The sequence below is a fragment of the Rattus norvegicus genome, chromosome 10, assembly GCF_036323735.1.
Source record: "Rattus norvegicus strain BN/NHsdMcwi chromosome 10, GRCr8, whole genome shotgun sequence".
In the NCBI taxonomy this organism is placed as follows: domain Eukaryota; kingdom Metazoa; phylum Chordata; class Mammalia; order Rodentia; family Muridae; genus Rattus; species Rattus norvegicus.
Window position 1 is genome coordinate 85980862 of NC_086028.1, and position 13517 is coordinate 85994378.

The 13517-nt window shown below is 49.7% G+C and overlaps 1 protein-coding gene across 3 annotated transcripts in view; it reads left to right on the forward strand.

The window, feature by feature from the left end:
• Window positions 1–13517, forward strand: part of Odad4 (outer dynein arm docking complex subunit 4) — a 28504-nt gene that overhangs the window by 422 nt on the left and 14565 nt on the right. For 2 of the 3 annotated variants that reach the window (NM_001107049.1, XM_039086089.2), the window contains exons 2-7: window positions 4588–4719; window positions 4961–5111; window positions 5735–5796; window positions 6080–6245; window positions 7810–8034; window positions 8187–8394. In NM_001107049.1, the coding sequence (NP_001100519.1) occupies window positions 4588–4719; window positions 4961–5111; window positions 5735–5796; window positions 6080–6245; window positions 7810–8034; window positions 8187–8394 (944 nt within the window). Of the gene's footprint in view, window positions 1–4587; window positions 4720–4960; window positions 5112–5734; window positions 5797–6079; window positions 6246–6311; window positions 7594–7809; window positions 8035–8186; window positions 8395–13517 lie in introns of those variants that run through there. The other variant, XM_039086088.2, reaches the window with a different exon arrangement.

Here is a 13517-nt window from a genome sequence, read left to right on the forward strand (position 1 = left end):
GACCAGCGTGGTCTTGAACTTACAACAGTCTCCTCAGAGATGACTTCGGATGTGTGCCCTCATTCCCAACTTCCGTTTTGGAAGGAAGCAGCCCTCCTTATGTACTCTGGAAGTCAACTCCCCGCCTTGCAGAACCCCACTCCCACCACCATTTTGTTGCTGATGAAAGATTTGTTTGTATGTTTGTCTACCACATGCATGCCTGGTACTTTTGGAAGCCAGAAGAGGGAAATGGATCCCTTGGAACTGGAGTTACAGGCTGTTAGGTGGCACCAAGTGGGTGCTGGCATCCATACTTGGGTCTTCTGCAAGAGTAGTAAGTGCTGTTAACCAATGAACAGTCTCTAGAGCTCTCCCCACCCCCACTTCACCACTTAAAGAAAAGTATTTGTATGTGACGGGTGTCTTACTGCATGCACTGAGTGCATACTTTGCCCTTAGAGTACAGAAGGGGACATCAGAACTTCTAGAACCGGAGTCACCGAGGGGTGTGAGCCTCCCTGTGGGTGCTGGGATTTGAATCTTGAGTCCTCTGGAAGACCTGCTAAAACACCTCCAGGCCTACCCCATTACCATTTTTTCATCACCAGCAGTGCTGAGCTCCATTTTGTGTCGTCCTCCTGGTTCCCTTGATGCACCACTGTCACAGATAAGCCCTGGCTTCTGTCATTTTTCTCCTGTTTCTCACTAACGTCTGCCAGTTGGTGACATAAACAGCGAGCAGCCATTACCTTTCCTTAAATGTTTCGTGATTACCTTTCTCTCTCTTTTTTTTTTTTTGGAGCTTTTTTTTTGGGACCGAACCCAGGGCCTTGCGGTTGCTAGTCAAGCGCTCTACCACTGAGCTAAATCCCCAACCGATTACCTTTCTCTTGATGAACTCAGTCCCCCATCATTAGCCATAGATCGCCTGAGAGGCTAAATGTAGAAGTCTCTGGCACAGGCTTGCCCTATAAGAAAGTGGTCAGTGAAATTAGCATATTGTGATAACCTTATTGAAAATTACACCATTGCACCCTGAAGGGATTGGGAATTGTTTTAGGATACCAGACTCACTGCTCTAAGCACAGTGCATGTCTGTCTGGGGTTGGGGGCGGGGGAGAGGGGTTCCACTGTTGCTTCATTTCATAGATGGGGAAGTGGATATAGAAGTTAGGTAACATGCCCAAGGTCACTGCCCTGAACTAGTGGGTGGTGGAGGAAGATTCCTCTGAGCCAAGCACTCAGACTCCAGTTGCCTGAGGTGCCTTCCTCCATACTGCAAAGCGTTCTGATAACCTTTTCCTTTGAAGGGTTGGAGACAGCGTTTCGTTGGGTAGAATGTTTGCCTAGTATGCATGAAGCCCTGGTTTGATCTTGTTTAAAACTTGAGTGTGCTGTCCCACACTTTCAGTCCCAGCAGCTGGCAGGTAGAGATAGGAGGAACAGAGATTCGAGATCATCTTTGGCTACTTAGCAAGGTCAGAGCCAGCGTGGGATACTAGAGATTCTGCCTCCCAAACAAATTCACCATTTCCTGTGCTAGAAACCGTGTTTTTCTTTTGTGGTGCGGGGCTCCCACCCTCCACATGCTTGTCAATGCTCTTCTACTGAGTAACGTGAGGAGCCCATAGACTACTTCCTTCTGTCTGCCTACCTGCCCCCCCTCTCTTTCTCTCTCTCTCTCTCTCTCTCCCCTCCCTCCCTCCTTCCCTTCCTTCCTTCCTTCCTTTTTCAAGACAGGATTTCTCTGTATAGCCCTACCCATCCTGGAATTTGCTCTGTCCACCAGCTTACCTCAAACTCAGAGACACCTGCTTGCCTCTGCCTCCTTAGTGCACACCTTGTACCACCACACCCAGCTCTACTTATTTCAAATGGCACAGCTGCATGCCATGGTGGTACTTGTAATCCCAATATTCAGGGTGCCGAGACAAGAGGATTTTGAGTTTGGGGCCAGCCTGGGCTACATAGTGAGTTCAAGACAAACCTGAGCTAAACTGGCAAAACTGTTTCAAAAGAACCAAATTAAAGTTAACGGTTAAATGGAGTGTCAATCCACAAACCAATCCCAAGACTTCCCTAAAGTTGAGCTTCTTTGCCATTCCCCAATATTCCACCTCTTTCCCTAGTCACAGCCTCCAAGAGAAATGACTGCCCAGTGGGCAGATGGAGTTAGGAGCCCTACTGCTTCAAATTCCCCTCTCTCCTGAAGCTACCTGGTCCTGGAGCAGCTGAGACAGAAAATGAAGACAGCCCTAAGGCCAGGTTAGAAGTCCTCCCATTCTAGGAAAGATAGCAGCTTCTTCCTCTTCCTAGAAAAGCAGGAAGGTCTTTGAGAACACAAACAGTCTGATGCCTAGGGGATACCTATCCCACGCCTGCCTTTCCTAGCACCAGTTTCTAGTACACAGCTGCCTTCCCACCAGGACAGACATTAACCACAACTGTAACGATCTCAGTCAGATGCGACAGGACATAGCTGCATGTGATGACTCTGCCTGTATTCCTAATACTTGATGAGGCCAAGGCAAGAAGATCAGGAGTGTAGGGGCAGCCTCAGCTACATAGAGTTTGATGCCATCATGGATTGTATGAGGCCCTGTCTCAAGAAATAAACAGACCGGGCTGGCAAAGGTGGCTCAGGAGATAAAGGCACTTTTGGCCAAGTCTGGTGAGCTGAATTTGATGGCAATACCCACAGAGTGGGAGGAAACCAAGTCTTAATGTATCTACACTTTTAAAAAGAAAGATTTATTTATTTATTCATTTATTGATTATAAGTACACTGTCACTGTCTTCAGACACACCAGAAGAGGGCATCAGATCCCATTACAGATGATTGTGAGCCACCATGTGGTGGCTGGGAATTGAACTTGGGACCTGGAAGAGCAGTCAGAGCTCTAACCACTGAGCCATCTCTCCAGGAAGCCAAGTCTTTTTTTTTCTTTCAACGTGGAAAGGTTTAATGCGAGAAGAAGAGGAGAAGAGGAGAGGAGTAAAAGCTGGCCATGAGCACATGGAAGGAAGGGGGGAGGGAAACGGGGAGAGAAGGGACAAGGGGGAAGAGTGGAAGAGCAAGAAGCAAAAGAAGAGAGAAGAGAACAAGAAGGAAGCCAAGTGGGGATTTAGCTCAGTGGTAGAGCGCTTGCCTAGCAAGCACAAGGCCCTGGGTTCGGTCCCCAGCTCCGAAAAAAAGAAAAGGAAAAAAAAAAAAAAAAAACAAAGAAGGAAGCCAAGTCTTATAGGTTGTTCTCTGAGCTCTACATGCACACTGTTGCATGCATAGAACCACACGGGCAAACACGTATATACAATTCATTTTTTTAAAAAAGAGAAAAGAAAAAAAAAAAAGACAGCAGGACACAGGGAATCAGGGAAGTGGCCATCCTTACACTAGGGCTTCCAGGTGGCTTCTGTCTTTCTCACATCTGTATCTTAGTTCCCCAAAAATAGCGATAATTCTCAGTTTATGACATAAAAAGGAGGAGGAGGAAGAGGAGGAGGAGAAGAAGGCGGCTCAAGCCAGGTGTGACAGCATACATCTACAATCCCAACTACTTCAAAGACCGCAGAAATAAGAGGAGGCCTGGGTATGGGGGTACAGCCTGTAATCCCAGCATCCACAAGGTAGAATCAGGAGCAGGGCAGAGTACTTGAGACCAACCTGGTCTATCTACAGAGGTAGTCAAGGCTACGGTTTGAAATGATCTCTCCAAACCAAACCAAACAACGGTGAAATTCCAACAAACCAGAAAGACGGAGAGGGAAGGAGAGCAAGAGAAGGCTTGGGCTAGGTATAACTCAAAGGCAGAGAACGTGCTCCAACACCCATGAAGCCTTGTGCACAAAGGCTAGGGGATGAGTAACGAGTTTCAGATGGTCCTAAAAGCTATTCCGTTTGCATTAGCCTTTGACATTCACATTGCAAATGTATGCAGCCAACCGAGGCTTGCTGAACTTGGTATACACAAAACATCTTGAAGCTGTACTGTGGGAATGAACTAGGAGGATCTGGCAGAAAGTCGCAGATCCTCAGCGTACGACTTTTTTTTTTTTTTCTCTTTTTCGGAGCTGGGGATCGAACCCAGGGCCTTGCACTTGCTAGGCAAGTGCTCTACCACTGAGCTAAATCCCCAACCCCACGACTTTTTTTTTTAAATTGTAATTAATTTTTATTCATACAAGTACACTGTAGCTGTCTTCAGACACACCAGAAGAGGGCATCGGATCCCCTTACAGATGGTGGTGAGCCACCATGTGGTTGCTGGGAATTGAACTCATGACCTCTGGAAGAGCAGTCAGTGCTCTTAACCGCTGAGCCATCTCTCCAGCCCCCTCATTGTACGTCTTAACCAGTGGCTTCCTCAGTAGCCGAGACAGAGCCTTCTCTGAGATCCGCCACAGACAGACAGAGATGGTCATGTTCACTGAGCCAATATAGGTTGGGCTGTTGGCATCTGATGAGACTCAGAGGCAGGAGTCAGAGTACTGACCTGGAGGGTTCCCCCCCCCACCCCACCCCCAGCAACAGCAGTAGGTGCAGGCCACCCTTCCAGGTTGGGCTCCTGCTGTGCTCTTCCTGGCATCTGCCCATCCCTTTGGCAGGCCCTTCACCTTCAAAGCGGGGACAAGAACTGCCTGGTTGCCCGCTCCAAGTGCTACCTGAAGATGGGAGACTTAGAGAAGTCCTTGGAAGATGCTGAGGCCTCACTTCAGAATGACCCGACTTTCTGCAAGGTGACTGCCGGACGGACGGGAGGGCTCGGTCTTGCTTTCGACATTTCCACTATAGCAGGCTCTGGTTACTTATAGTTGAAGAACCAGCCGGGTCACTTGCCTTCCTATGCCCTTTCCTCTCCAGTGATTGCCTGGCTTTCGTATGCCAACCTTGACCTCCAACCGGGGACCCTTCCGTTCTACCATACAAGTCGTCTAAGGCCTTGTCTCTCCATCTGGATCTGACTGTCTTTCATTCCAGGGGATCTTACAGAAGGCAGAGACGCTGTACACCATGGGAGACTTTGAGTTTGCCCTGGTGTTCTACCATCGAGGCTACAAACTGAGACCCGATCGGGAATTCAAAGTTGGAATTCAGAAAGCCCAGGAAGCCATCAACAACTCGGTGGGAAGTGAGTGAGCACTGGGGCTCTGCCTTTATCCAGGAAGGCTTGGGAAGAAGTGTCAAGGGTGCAGAGTGCAAGCAGCTACCACGGGGGAGTCTCACACTGAGACATGGCTGCTGCTGAGGTCCCAGGTTAAATCCCGTCTGAGGAGTGGCCTTCTAGCCATGCTAGGCGGGCTGCTTTGAAGCTGTCCTTTCTGAAGTTATACACAGACTAGAGTTGGGTTTTTAGTCCCGCCTTTCTGAGGCTGGCTCCTCCCTCATCGTACAAGTACCAAGGGCTAGTTTTATCCATCCGTTCCACAGCAGAGGGAAGAGGGAGGTGAATGAGAACTTGTCCCTGTGGGTAGCAGTGTGGAAATAGCATGTAACAGGGTCTCTCCTTCATCCCAGATTTCTCTGTATTTGGAAATCTGGCTGCTGTGGCCTCGGGCTAGTGGGGGCCATCTAGTGTCTAGGACAGTGTTTCACCAAACACCCTGCACCATTCCTGTATTAGGGTGGCTCGAGGCCAGCTTTGCCAAGGCCTCCGCCATCTCCTTGCCAAAGGCAGCCATTTCCACATAAAAAGTGTGTGATCGGTCATACCCGAGAGGCTGACCCTGCTCAGTTCCGGCCTCTGTCCTGCAGGCCCTTCTTCAATTAAGCTGGAGAACAAAGGAGACCTCTCCTTCTTAAGCAAGCAAGCTGAGGTAAGGCGCCTGGTTCTGAGGCCACTTGTACGTACCTTCAAAACCCTACTAACTTCTCACTGGCAGCATTCCACTCCTGACCATCATGGGCCACCGTGAGATTCTGCCACACCTCCAGAGACATCTTGGGAATCCAGCTGTACCCAACCAACCATATTTCATGGTTCTCAGCCCACGGAAGGCCTCGTAGGAGCAGAACTTCAGAGTCTAAGACCCTCCATCCACGCACTGTGTACTCTGAGCTCCTTACTGAGGCTCCCCTGAGTGTTCCTCCGTTTTCCAGAGTAAGAAAGCCCAACAGAAGCATCCACCTGTGAAGCACCTCCTATCCAGCACCAAGCACGAAATCAAGCGGAAGGGCTCGCTCAAGAGCGAGAAGACCATCCGGCAGCTGCTCGGGGAGCTGTACGTGGACAAGGAGTATCTGGAGAAGCTTCTTCTGGATGAAGGTTTCAGACCCGTTGTTGCCGGCAGGGCTGGGTGGGGCAGCGGAAATCCCAGGTGGGAGCTTAAGGGACAGATCGTCTCAGAATGCAGTCAACCCAGACCTATAGAGAGGTTCGATAGCGTCCTCACCCGAGCGAGAACACGGGAGGAGGTCAGGCAATGCGCTTTTGCTCATATCTGAACCCAAGAAATGCACTCTCAGGGTCCCCACTTTTAGTACGTGGGCTCCTTTGTCAACCTCTACGTCACTGTGATGGAACACCTTGTAAGAAGGAAAGAGGCCCCGTCTGATATAGTGGCCCATACCTTTCATCCCACCAGAGACAGAGGCAGAAAGGCAGGTGGGTCTCTGGGAGCTTGAGGCCAGCCTGGTCAAGGTAAGTAAGTTCCAAGACAGCCAGAAAGCTATTGTTTCATGGCCCGCTGGTGAGGCAGAACATTGTAGCGGGGCACACCCAGTAGACTAGAGGTGGCCTGGAAGTAACACAAAGAGGAAGGGGCAGAGATTCCAATACCCCAAAGGCATGCCCTAGACATTGTAATTTCCTGACAATCGGTTCCTCTTCCCAAAGATTCTTCCACAATATCCCAGTAGTACACTGGCTAGGACCCAAGCCTTAACACATGAGGCCATTAAGGGAAGGACATTCAAGAGGCAAATCACAACCATCGCTGCAGTCTGTACATTGTAAAAGAACCTGACGTACAGGTGGTAGGACCTGAGCATGTCGGTACTACATGTTCTGAAACCTCATCTGGCCCATCCCTCCTTTCACAGACAAGGAAAGAGAATTCACTGAATGTCCCAGGTGACAAGCAAGTCAGCGGTGGCGTCACCGATAGAATCCAGTCCAACACACTCCCCGTCACACTGTGCTAACAGAACACTTAGGCCTCCCACTAACCTGGCATGGGGATATTGCTCTGAACTGATAAGCCAGAGCAGGGGACCCCCCTGGAAACAAATACCCTCTCTCCAGAGCTGGTTTCCTAAGGTGGACTGCAGGGTTCTCTTTACACAACTTTACTGCTGGCACATCTCCTTGGTAACAAGCCTGAAGGCTTCCTGCTCTCTAGAGGGCCTGCCATGGAGGGCAGGAGCGGCCTGAGCATTATCCCAAGTGGCCTTGCATCATAGCAATTGGCCCTAAGCTCTGGCCACAGAGTAGCCAGGATGAAGGCACACCCTTACAGCTCCCAGCATGCACCAGCTTACCTGGCACTTGGATGCTTGATGAGGACTGGCAGCGTGGACCAGAGTTTACACTCAGACTCTTCTTTCCAACTCACCCCATTCCCTAAGGACACAGCTTAAAAGGAAGGACCCTTGATTACAGACTTCTCAGAAAGGTATCCAAGTGACCCTTCTTGTCCCTCCTCTTTCGCCACAAAACAGCTTGTACTAAGAACGTCCCCCTGGCTTTCCATCACCACCCACACACTCCCCATGTCCTCACTGCTGGGGCAACTGCAGGCAGGGGTCCTCACAGGGCCCTACGGCAGGGGCTCCAACCTTAGAATGGGTGACTCCCCAACATGTGTGATCTCCTTGATGCTTCTCCACAGATCTCATCAAAGGCACCATCAAGAGTGGCCTGACTGTGGAGGAACTCATCATGACTGGAATCAACTACCTGGACACCCGCAGCAATTTCTGGAGGCAGCAGAAACCCATCTACGCCAGGGAGAGAGACCGGAAGCTGATGCAAGAGAAATGGCTGCGGGACCGGAAACGCAGCCCCTCGCAGACAGCCCACTATATCCTCAAGAGCCTAGAGGACATTGACATGTGTGGGTAGTATTCTCGGGGGTGGAGGATGGGGAGAGGCAACATGACAGCCCGAGCCTCGGCCTCTGCTGACCCGTGGATGTAAATTATTGTCTGGGAGGAGTCAGCCCAAGGACGCGGAGTTGACCTCCGTGTCAACTCCTTCTCTTCTCAGTGTTGACCAGTGGCAGTGCTGAAGGGAGCCTACAAAAAGCTGAGAAAGTACTTAAGAAGGTCCTGGAATGGAACCAAGACGAGGTACCCAACAAGGATGAACTGGTCGGGAACTTGTACAGCTGCATAGGCAACGCCCAGATCGAGCTGGGGCAGATGGTGGCTGCCCTGCAGAGCCACAGAAAGGACCTGGAGATCGCCAAGGAACAGTGAGTGCTCTGCGGTGACCAAGGCCCCCAGGCCTCTGAGAGCCTTTGCCAGGGCTGCTCGTAGGTCATTCCTGCTTTCTGTCCCACAGGGCAGGCCTGAGGGAGAGTCCAGTGGAAGTAGAGGTTGAATACTCAGGATGGAGGGTAGAAAACAAACCTAGGCTGTTAGCTTTCTTTTTGGTCACACACAGGAGCATAATGGCTAAAAAATTCCAGTGGGCTCCCAGTGGTTTGACTCTTGGTGTTTAATTTTTGTATCGGGCCATAGGCATACCAGATATTTCTGGCATTACGAACATAGAAATGTCCAGATATAGGTTTAGCTATCTGGCAAAAAAAAAAAAAAAAACAAAAAAAAAAAAACCAAAAAAACAAAAAAAGTGGCATAGCCATTAAATTGCAGTTGTGCTCTGTTAAAAAGTACAGATGAGGATGCCAGGACAGGGGTGTTGGTGCAGCGCGCTGGCGGTGTGGGAAGGCCTGAGGCTGGAGGAAGCTTCAGGCTGCAGTGAGAAAGGGGCCAAGAGGAAGCTGGACAAAGTCGATCAAAGCTAAAGGAGATATGGGGTGACCCAGAGGTAAGGTCTAGGGTTCAGTAGATCCAACTGGGCTGTGGGACCTTAGGTGCGTCACGTCACCGCCCAGCCTCAGTGCCTTCACTCAGTCGACTGTGCTCGCTGCACCTGCCCCGTGTGGACGGGAGGATGGATGGAAAAGATACAGGCCTAGAACTGAGACATCATGGGGTGGGAATGTAGCTCAGTGGGAGGGCAGTTGCCTAGCAGGTTCAAGGCTGGGCTCAGTCACTTCCAGTTCACAAACAGACACACACAGACACATAGCGTAGTACCATACGCATTCATAGACACACTCATCTCACACACACACACATACACACACACACAGATGCCACACACACATACATACACATACATACACATACACCACACACACAGACATACCATCCACACATACAGACACACAGATATATACCATCCACACATACAGACACACACAGATATATACCATACACACACACACACACACACATGCACACACCCACACACAGAGGCATACCACACACATACCACACACACACTCACACATACTACATACCATACACACACTCAGACACACATACCACACACACACTCACACCATACTACGTACCATACACATACTCAGACACACATACCACACAGAGAGACAGAATGTACCATACACACGCACAGATACACACCACACCACAGACATACTGTATACACTCACAGACACACCAAACACACACACACACACCAAACACACACACACACACACACACACACACACACACACACACACACACGAGGAAAGCAGACTCAAGACCGTACCTAATATTCATCTAAGAGTGATAGCCAGTCTTCCTAAAATGAGCTGTTCTCAACTTAAAAACTTCCTGACAAGGAATCCATCACTTTTAGGGGATCCTGTTTTGTTTTGTTTTTAACTTATTATATATTTGTTCGTACATTTATTCGTTGTACGCATGTGCACATGTGGATGCCAGAGCATTCGTGTGATCAGAGGAACAGTTGTGGGAGTCACTCCTACCTCGAGGGTCCCAAGATCAAACTTAGGCCTTGAGGTTTGGCGGCAAGCGCCCTCACCCACTGAACCATCTCCCCGGCCCTGGGCATCCTGAGTCTAAGTCCTTTGGAGTCCCTCTTGGCTACAGTGTCCCCTCACCCACAGTTCTGAACTCTTCTCAGGCTCCTGCCAACTTGGGTGTTGTTCAGTTGGCAGTGGATTGTTGGCACTAACGTCTTCTCTCTACTGCCACCAAGTGGGGACCATGCTTCTCCACACGAACCCTTTGGGGAGATACTTCCTTTTTTTTTTTTTTTTTTTTTTTTTTTTTTTTTGGTTCTTTTTTTCGGAGCTGGGGACCGAACCCAGGGCCTTGCGCTTCCTAGGCAAGCGCTCTACCACTGAGCTAAATCCCCAGCCCCAGGGGAGATACTTCCTTTTCAGACTCTACCACCCACTTTCACTTAGTGCCTCAGCCCTCAGCCACAGCTGCTGCTTTCCCTGTCTGTCTGTCTGTCCATCTGTCCATCTGTCCATCTGTCTGCCTCTCACTCTCACTGCTCCCAGAGATCTTCAAAGCCACACTACCCTTTGTCAGCTCTCCTTCCTGCTGACCAACAGGGAAATCCCCAGCCTCCACCAACACTCCCAGAAATGGGCTCTTCCCAAGACTCAAGGCTTCCCAAGATAACAGGCCATGGCTTTCTGGGCATAACCCCTGGTTGCCTGCAGTGCCACTCACAGCCTTGTGCACACTGGCTCCAGCCCTCTCCTCACTTAGCCACCATACCCTCAATGCCATCCGTTCCTGGGTTAAGGAGGGAGATTGAGTTATCAGCCACTAGAACGGAGCAAGGGGGTTGGGATGGACCTAGAACTGGAGACAGGCACGCCCTCTATCGCTCAGAGCTGTGTGGATTTTAAGTTGCTCTTCTCCTCAGTCACCTGTACTGAAGGCCTAATAATACCACGTGGCAGGGATCATGAGGGTTAAATGAAACGTGCGCACTCTGAGTGTCTTGATCACAGCACGTGGGACGAAAAGGTAGATGGGTCCCTGTGAGTTCTAGGCCAGTCAGGACTACATAGTCCGACTCCGTCTCAAAAAAAAAAATGTATCAATAGCAACCATCTCCCAGAGATCATTTTACTTCTCACACAAGCCCAGCCCTATTGTTCAACAGATTCCAGGGCCTTTCTCTTTGAACTTCCTGTAAGCAATCTCTCTCACACGTGACCAGTCCCAGTCTGCCCCTTACATCTGTCCCACACAGCTTGCTCCAGGAGCCCCTGAGCCTTAGACAGCCACTCCCTGGAGGAAACCCAGGAGGCTTCTGGATACCTCCCTCCCTCTGTCCTGCTCATGCCCTGGCCACCCACTCTGGGAGGATCCCAGCTTTATGCTACTTTTGCTTCCTACAACAGGGTGTCCCTTACCCCAGGGCTTGCTCTATCAAGCCACTCCCACTCATCATCAGACCCCGAAGTCAGGGTCTCACTGGAGGAAAGCCCTTGACACTGAGTGGGGGTTAGAGGTGGAGGAAGGGGTCCAGAAATCCCACCCCGTTCCTCCCCGTCCACCTGTATCCGATCGGTCGGTCCTCTTAGACATTGGGCCTTGGGAAGAGAGTCACTCTCTTGTTGCCAGTTCTTGCCACTTAACTAGAGTGTTACATCTGGGTACAGCATTCTAGACAACCTTCCTTCCTTTTTTTATTTTTGTGTGTGTTTTGAGACCTGATTTCACTGTGTAGCCCCAGGCTGGCCTCTTAACTCCTGGTCCTCCTACCTCTCTCTCCCAGGAGCTAGGATCACAGGAACTTGGCCTGGCTAGTTCCTGCCTTTTCAGCATCTGCAAACAGGGCCTTAGCTGGAAACTCTAGTCTAAGTGAGTTCTACACACCCCTCCCCAGTTCTTTTCCCCCACTTAGAGACTAGCCAATGACGTGTTCAAGAGGCTCTAAGTACTCCAGCACTCATTTATCTCTTGGGTGGATGTAGATTTGATTGATGTGCCTTCCTGTTGCCGGTAACTTCTTGTTTTAATCGACATAGGATTTAAGTAGCCCAGGCTGGCTTGAATTCGCTACATAGCCGAGGATGACTGTGAACTCCTCGACCTCCTGGCTCCACCTCCCTAATAGGTGTGCATGCACCACATGCCAGGTGTGCACAAGCATGTTCGAAACTCCTTAAGTTCCTGGCTGTTGGAATTATAGACGTGCACCCTCGTGCCAAGCGTATGTGGTGGTTGGGGATCAAACACAGCGCTTTGTGTGTCTCCCCAGCATTAGGCCTCATGAATGCTAGGCAAGAACTCTAACACTGAGCTACATATTCAGCCTTCAGTCTCTTTTTTTAAGTCTTTTTTTTTAAAGACTTATTTATTTCTTTTATATGTGAGTACACTGTATTGGTCTTCAGACACACCAGAAGAGGGCATCAGATCCCATTACAGATGGTTGTGAGCCACCATGTAGTTGCTGGGAATTGAACTCAGGACCCCTGGAAGAGCAGTCAGTGCTCTTAACCACTGAGCCATCTCTCCAGCCCTGTTTTTTTTTTTTTTTTTTTTTTTTAAACAAGATCTCACTATGTAATCCCTGGCTTGCCTAGAACTCACTGTACAGACCAATCTAGCTTCAAACCCACAGAAATCTATCTGCATCTGCCTCTGGAGTTCTGGGATTAAAGACATAAGGGCGGGGCTGGAGAAATAGCTCAGTGGTTAAGAACACCAACTGTTTTTCCAGAGGTCCTGAGTTCAATTCCCAGCAACCACATGGTGGCTCACAACCGTCTATAATGGGATCTATGCCCTCTTCTGGTGTGTACAGACAGTGTACTCACATACATTAAAAAAAAAAAAGACAATAAAAGACATAAGGGTGTATACCACCACTCTTGACAGCCCTCTTATTAATATTATGAATAAATTAAGCCACAGGATTTACCTGTCACACAACAGGAGATTACTCACTCTCTCTTTTAACATTTTAGAAGTCTCAGGGATCCAACCCAGGGCCTCAGATACACTAGGCAGGCTCTACCACTGGACCATCCGCCCTAGCCCCAGGGGAGTCTGCTCAGGAAGGGAAAACCTGTCTTAGGCAGACTGAGAGCAGCTGATGAGAACTGTGGCTGAGGGTTCGTAGAGACACGGGCAGGGACACTACCAGAGGGGACACAGGACTGGAGGTTGGATTGGACATAGGGAGGACCATTCTTGGCAGAGACAAGGGAATATGGAGGATTTGGAAATCTGCAGATGTTATGCCAGTCTAGGGACCAAGGCTATGGGCAGCTGACGCCCTATAAGGGAGTTTGGCTTTACAGGAAGTTCTGCCACCCTGGGTTTGATTCGAAACTGTGAAAGTCTCTCACCGCACCTCCTACCCATTTCCCTGGGACCTCATGGAGTGTGTTCTCGTTTATGACACGCTCGTGTACTTAGACACATACAGAGGCTTTTCAAAACAAGGATTCATTTCAACGTTTTTAAATGAAAGAAACCCGATAGTCTCCTATGCCAGGGGATCTTACAGAAGGCCAAGACG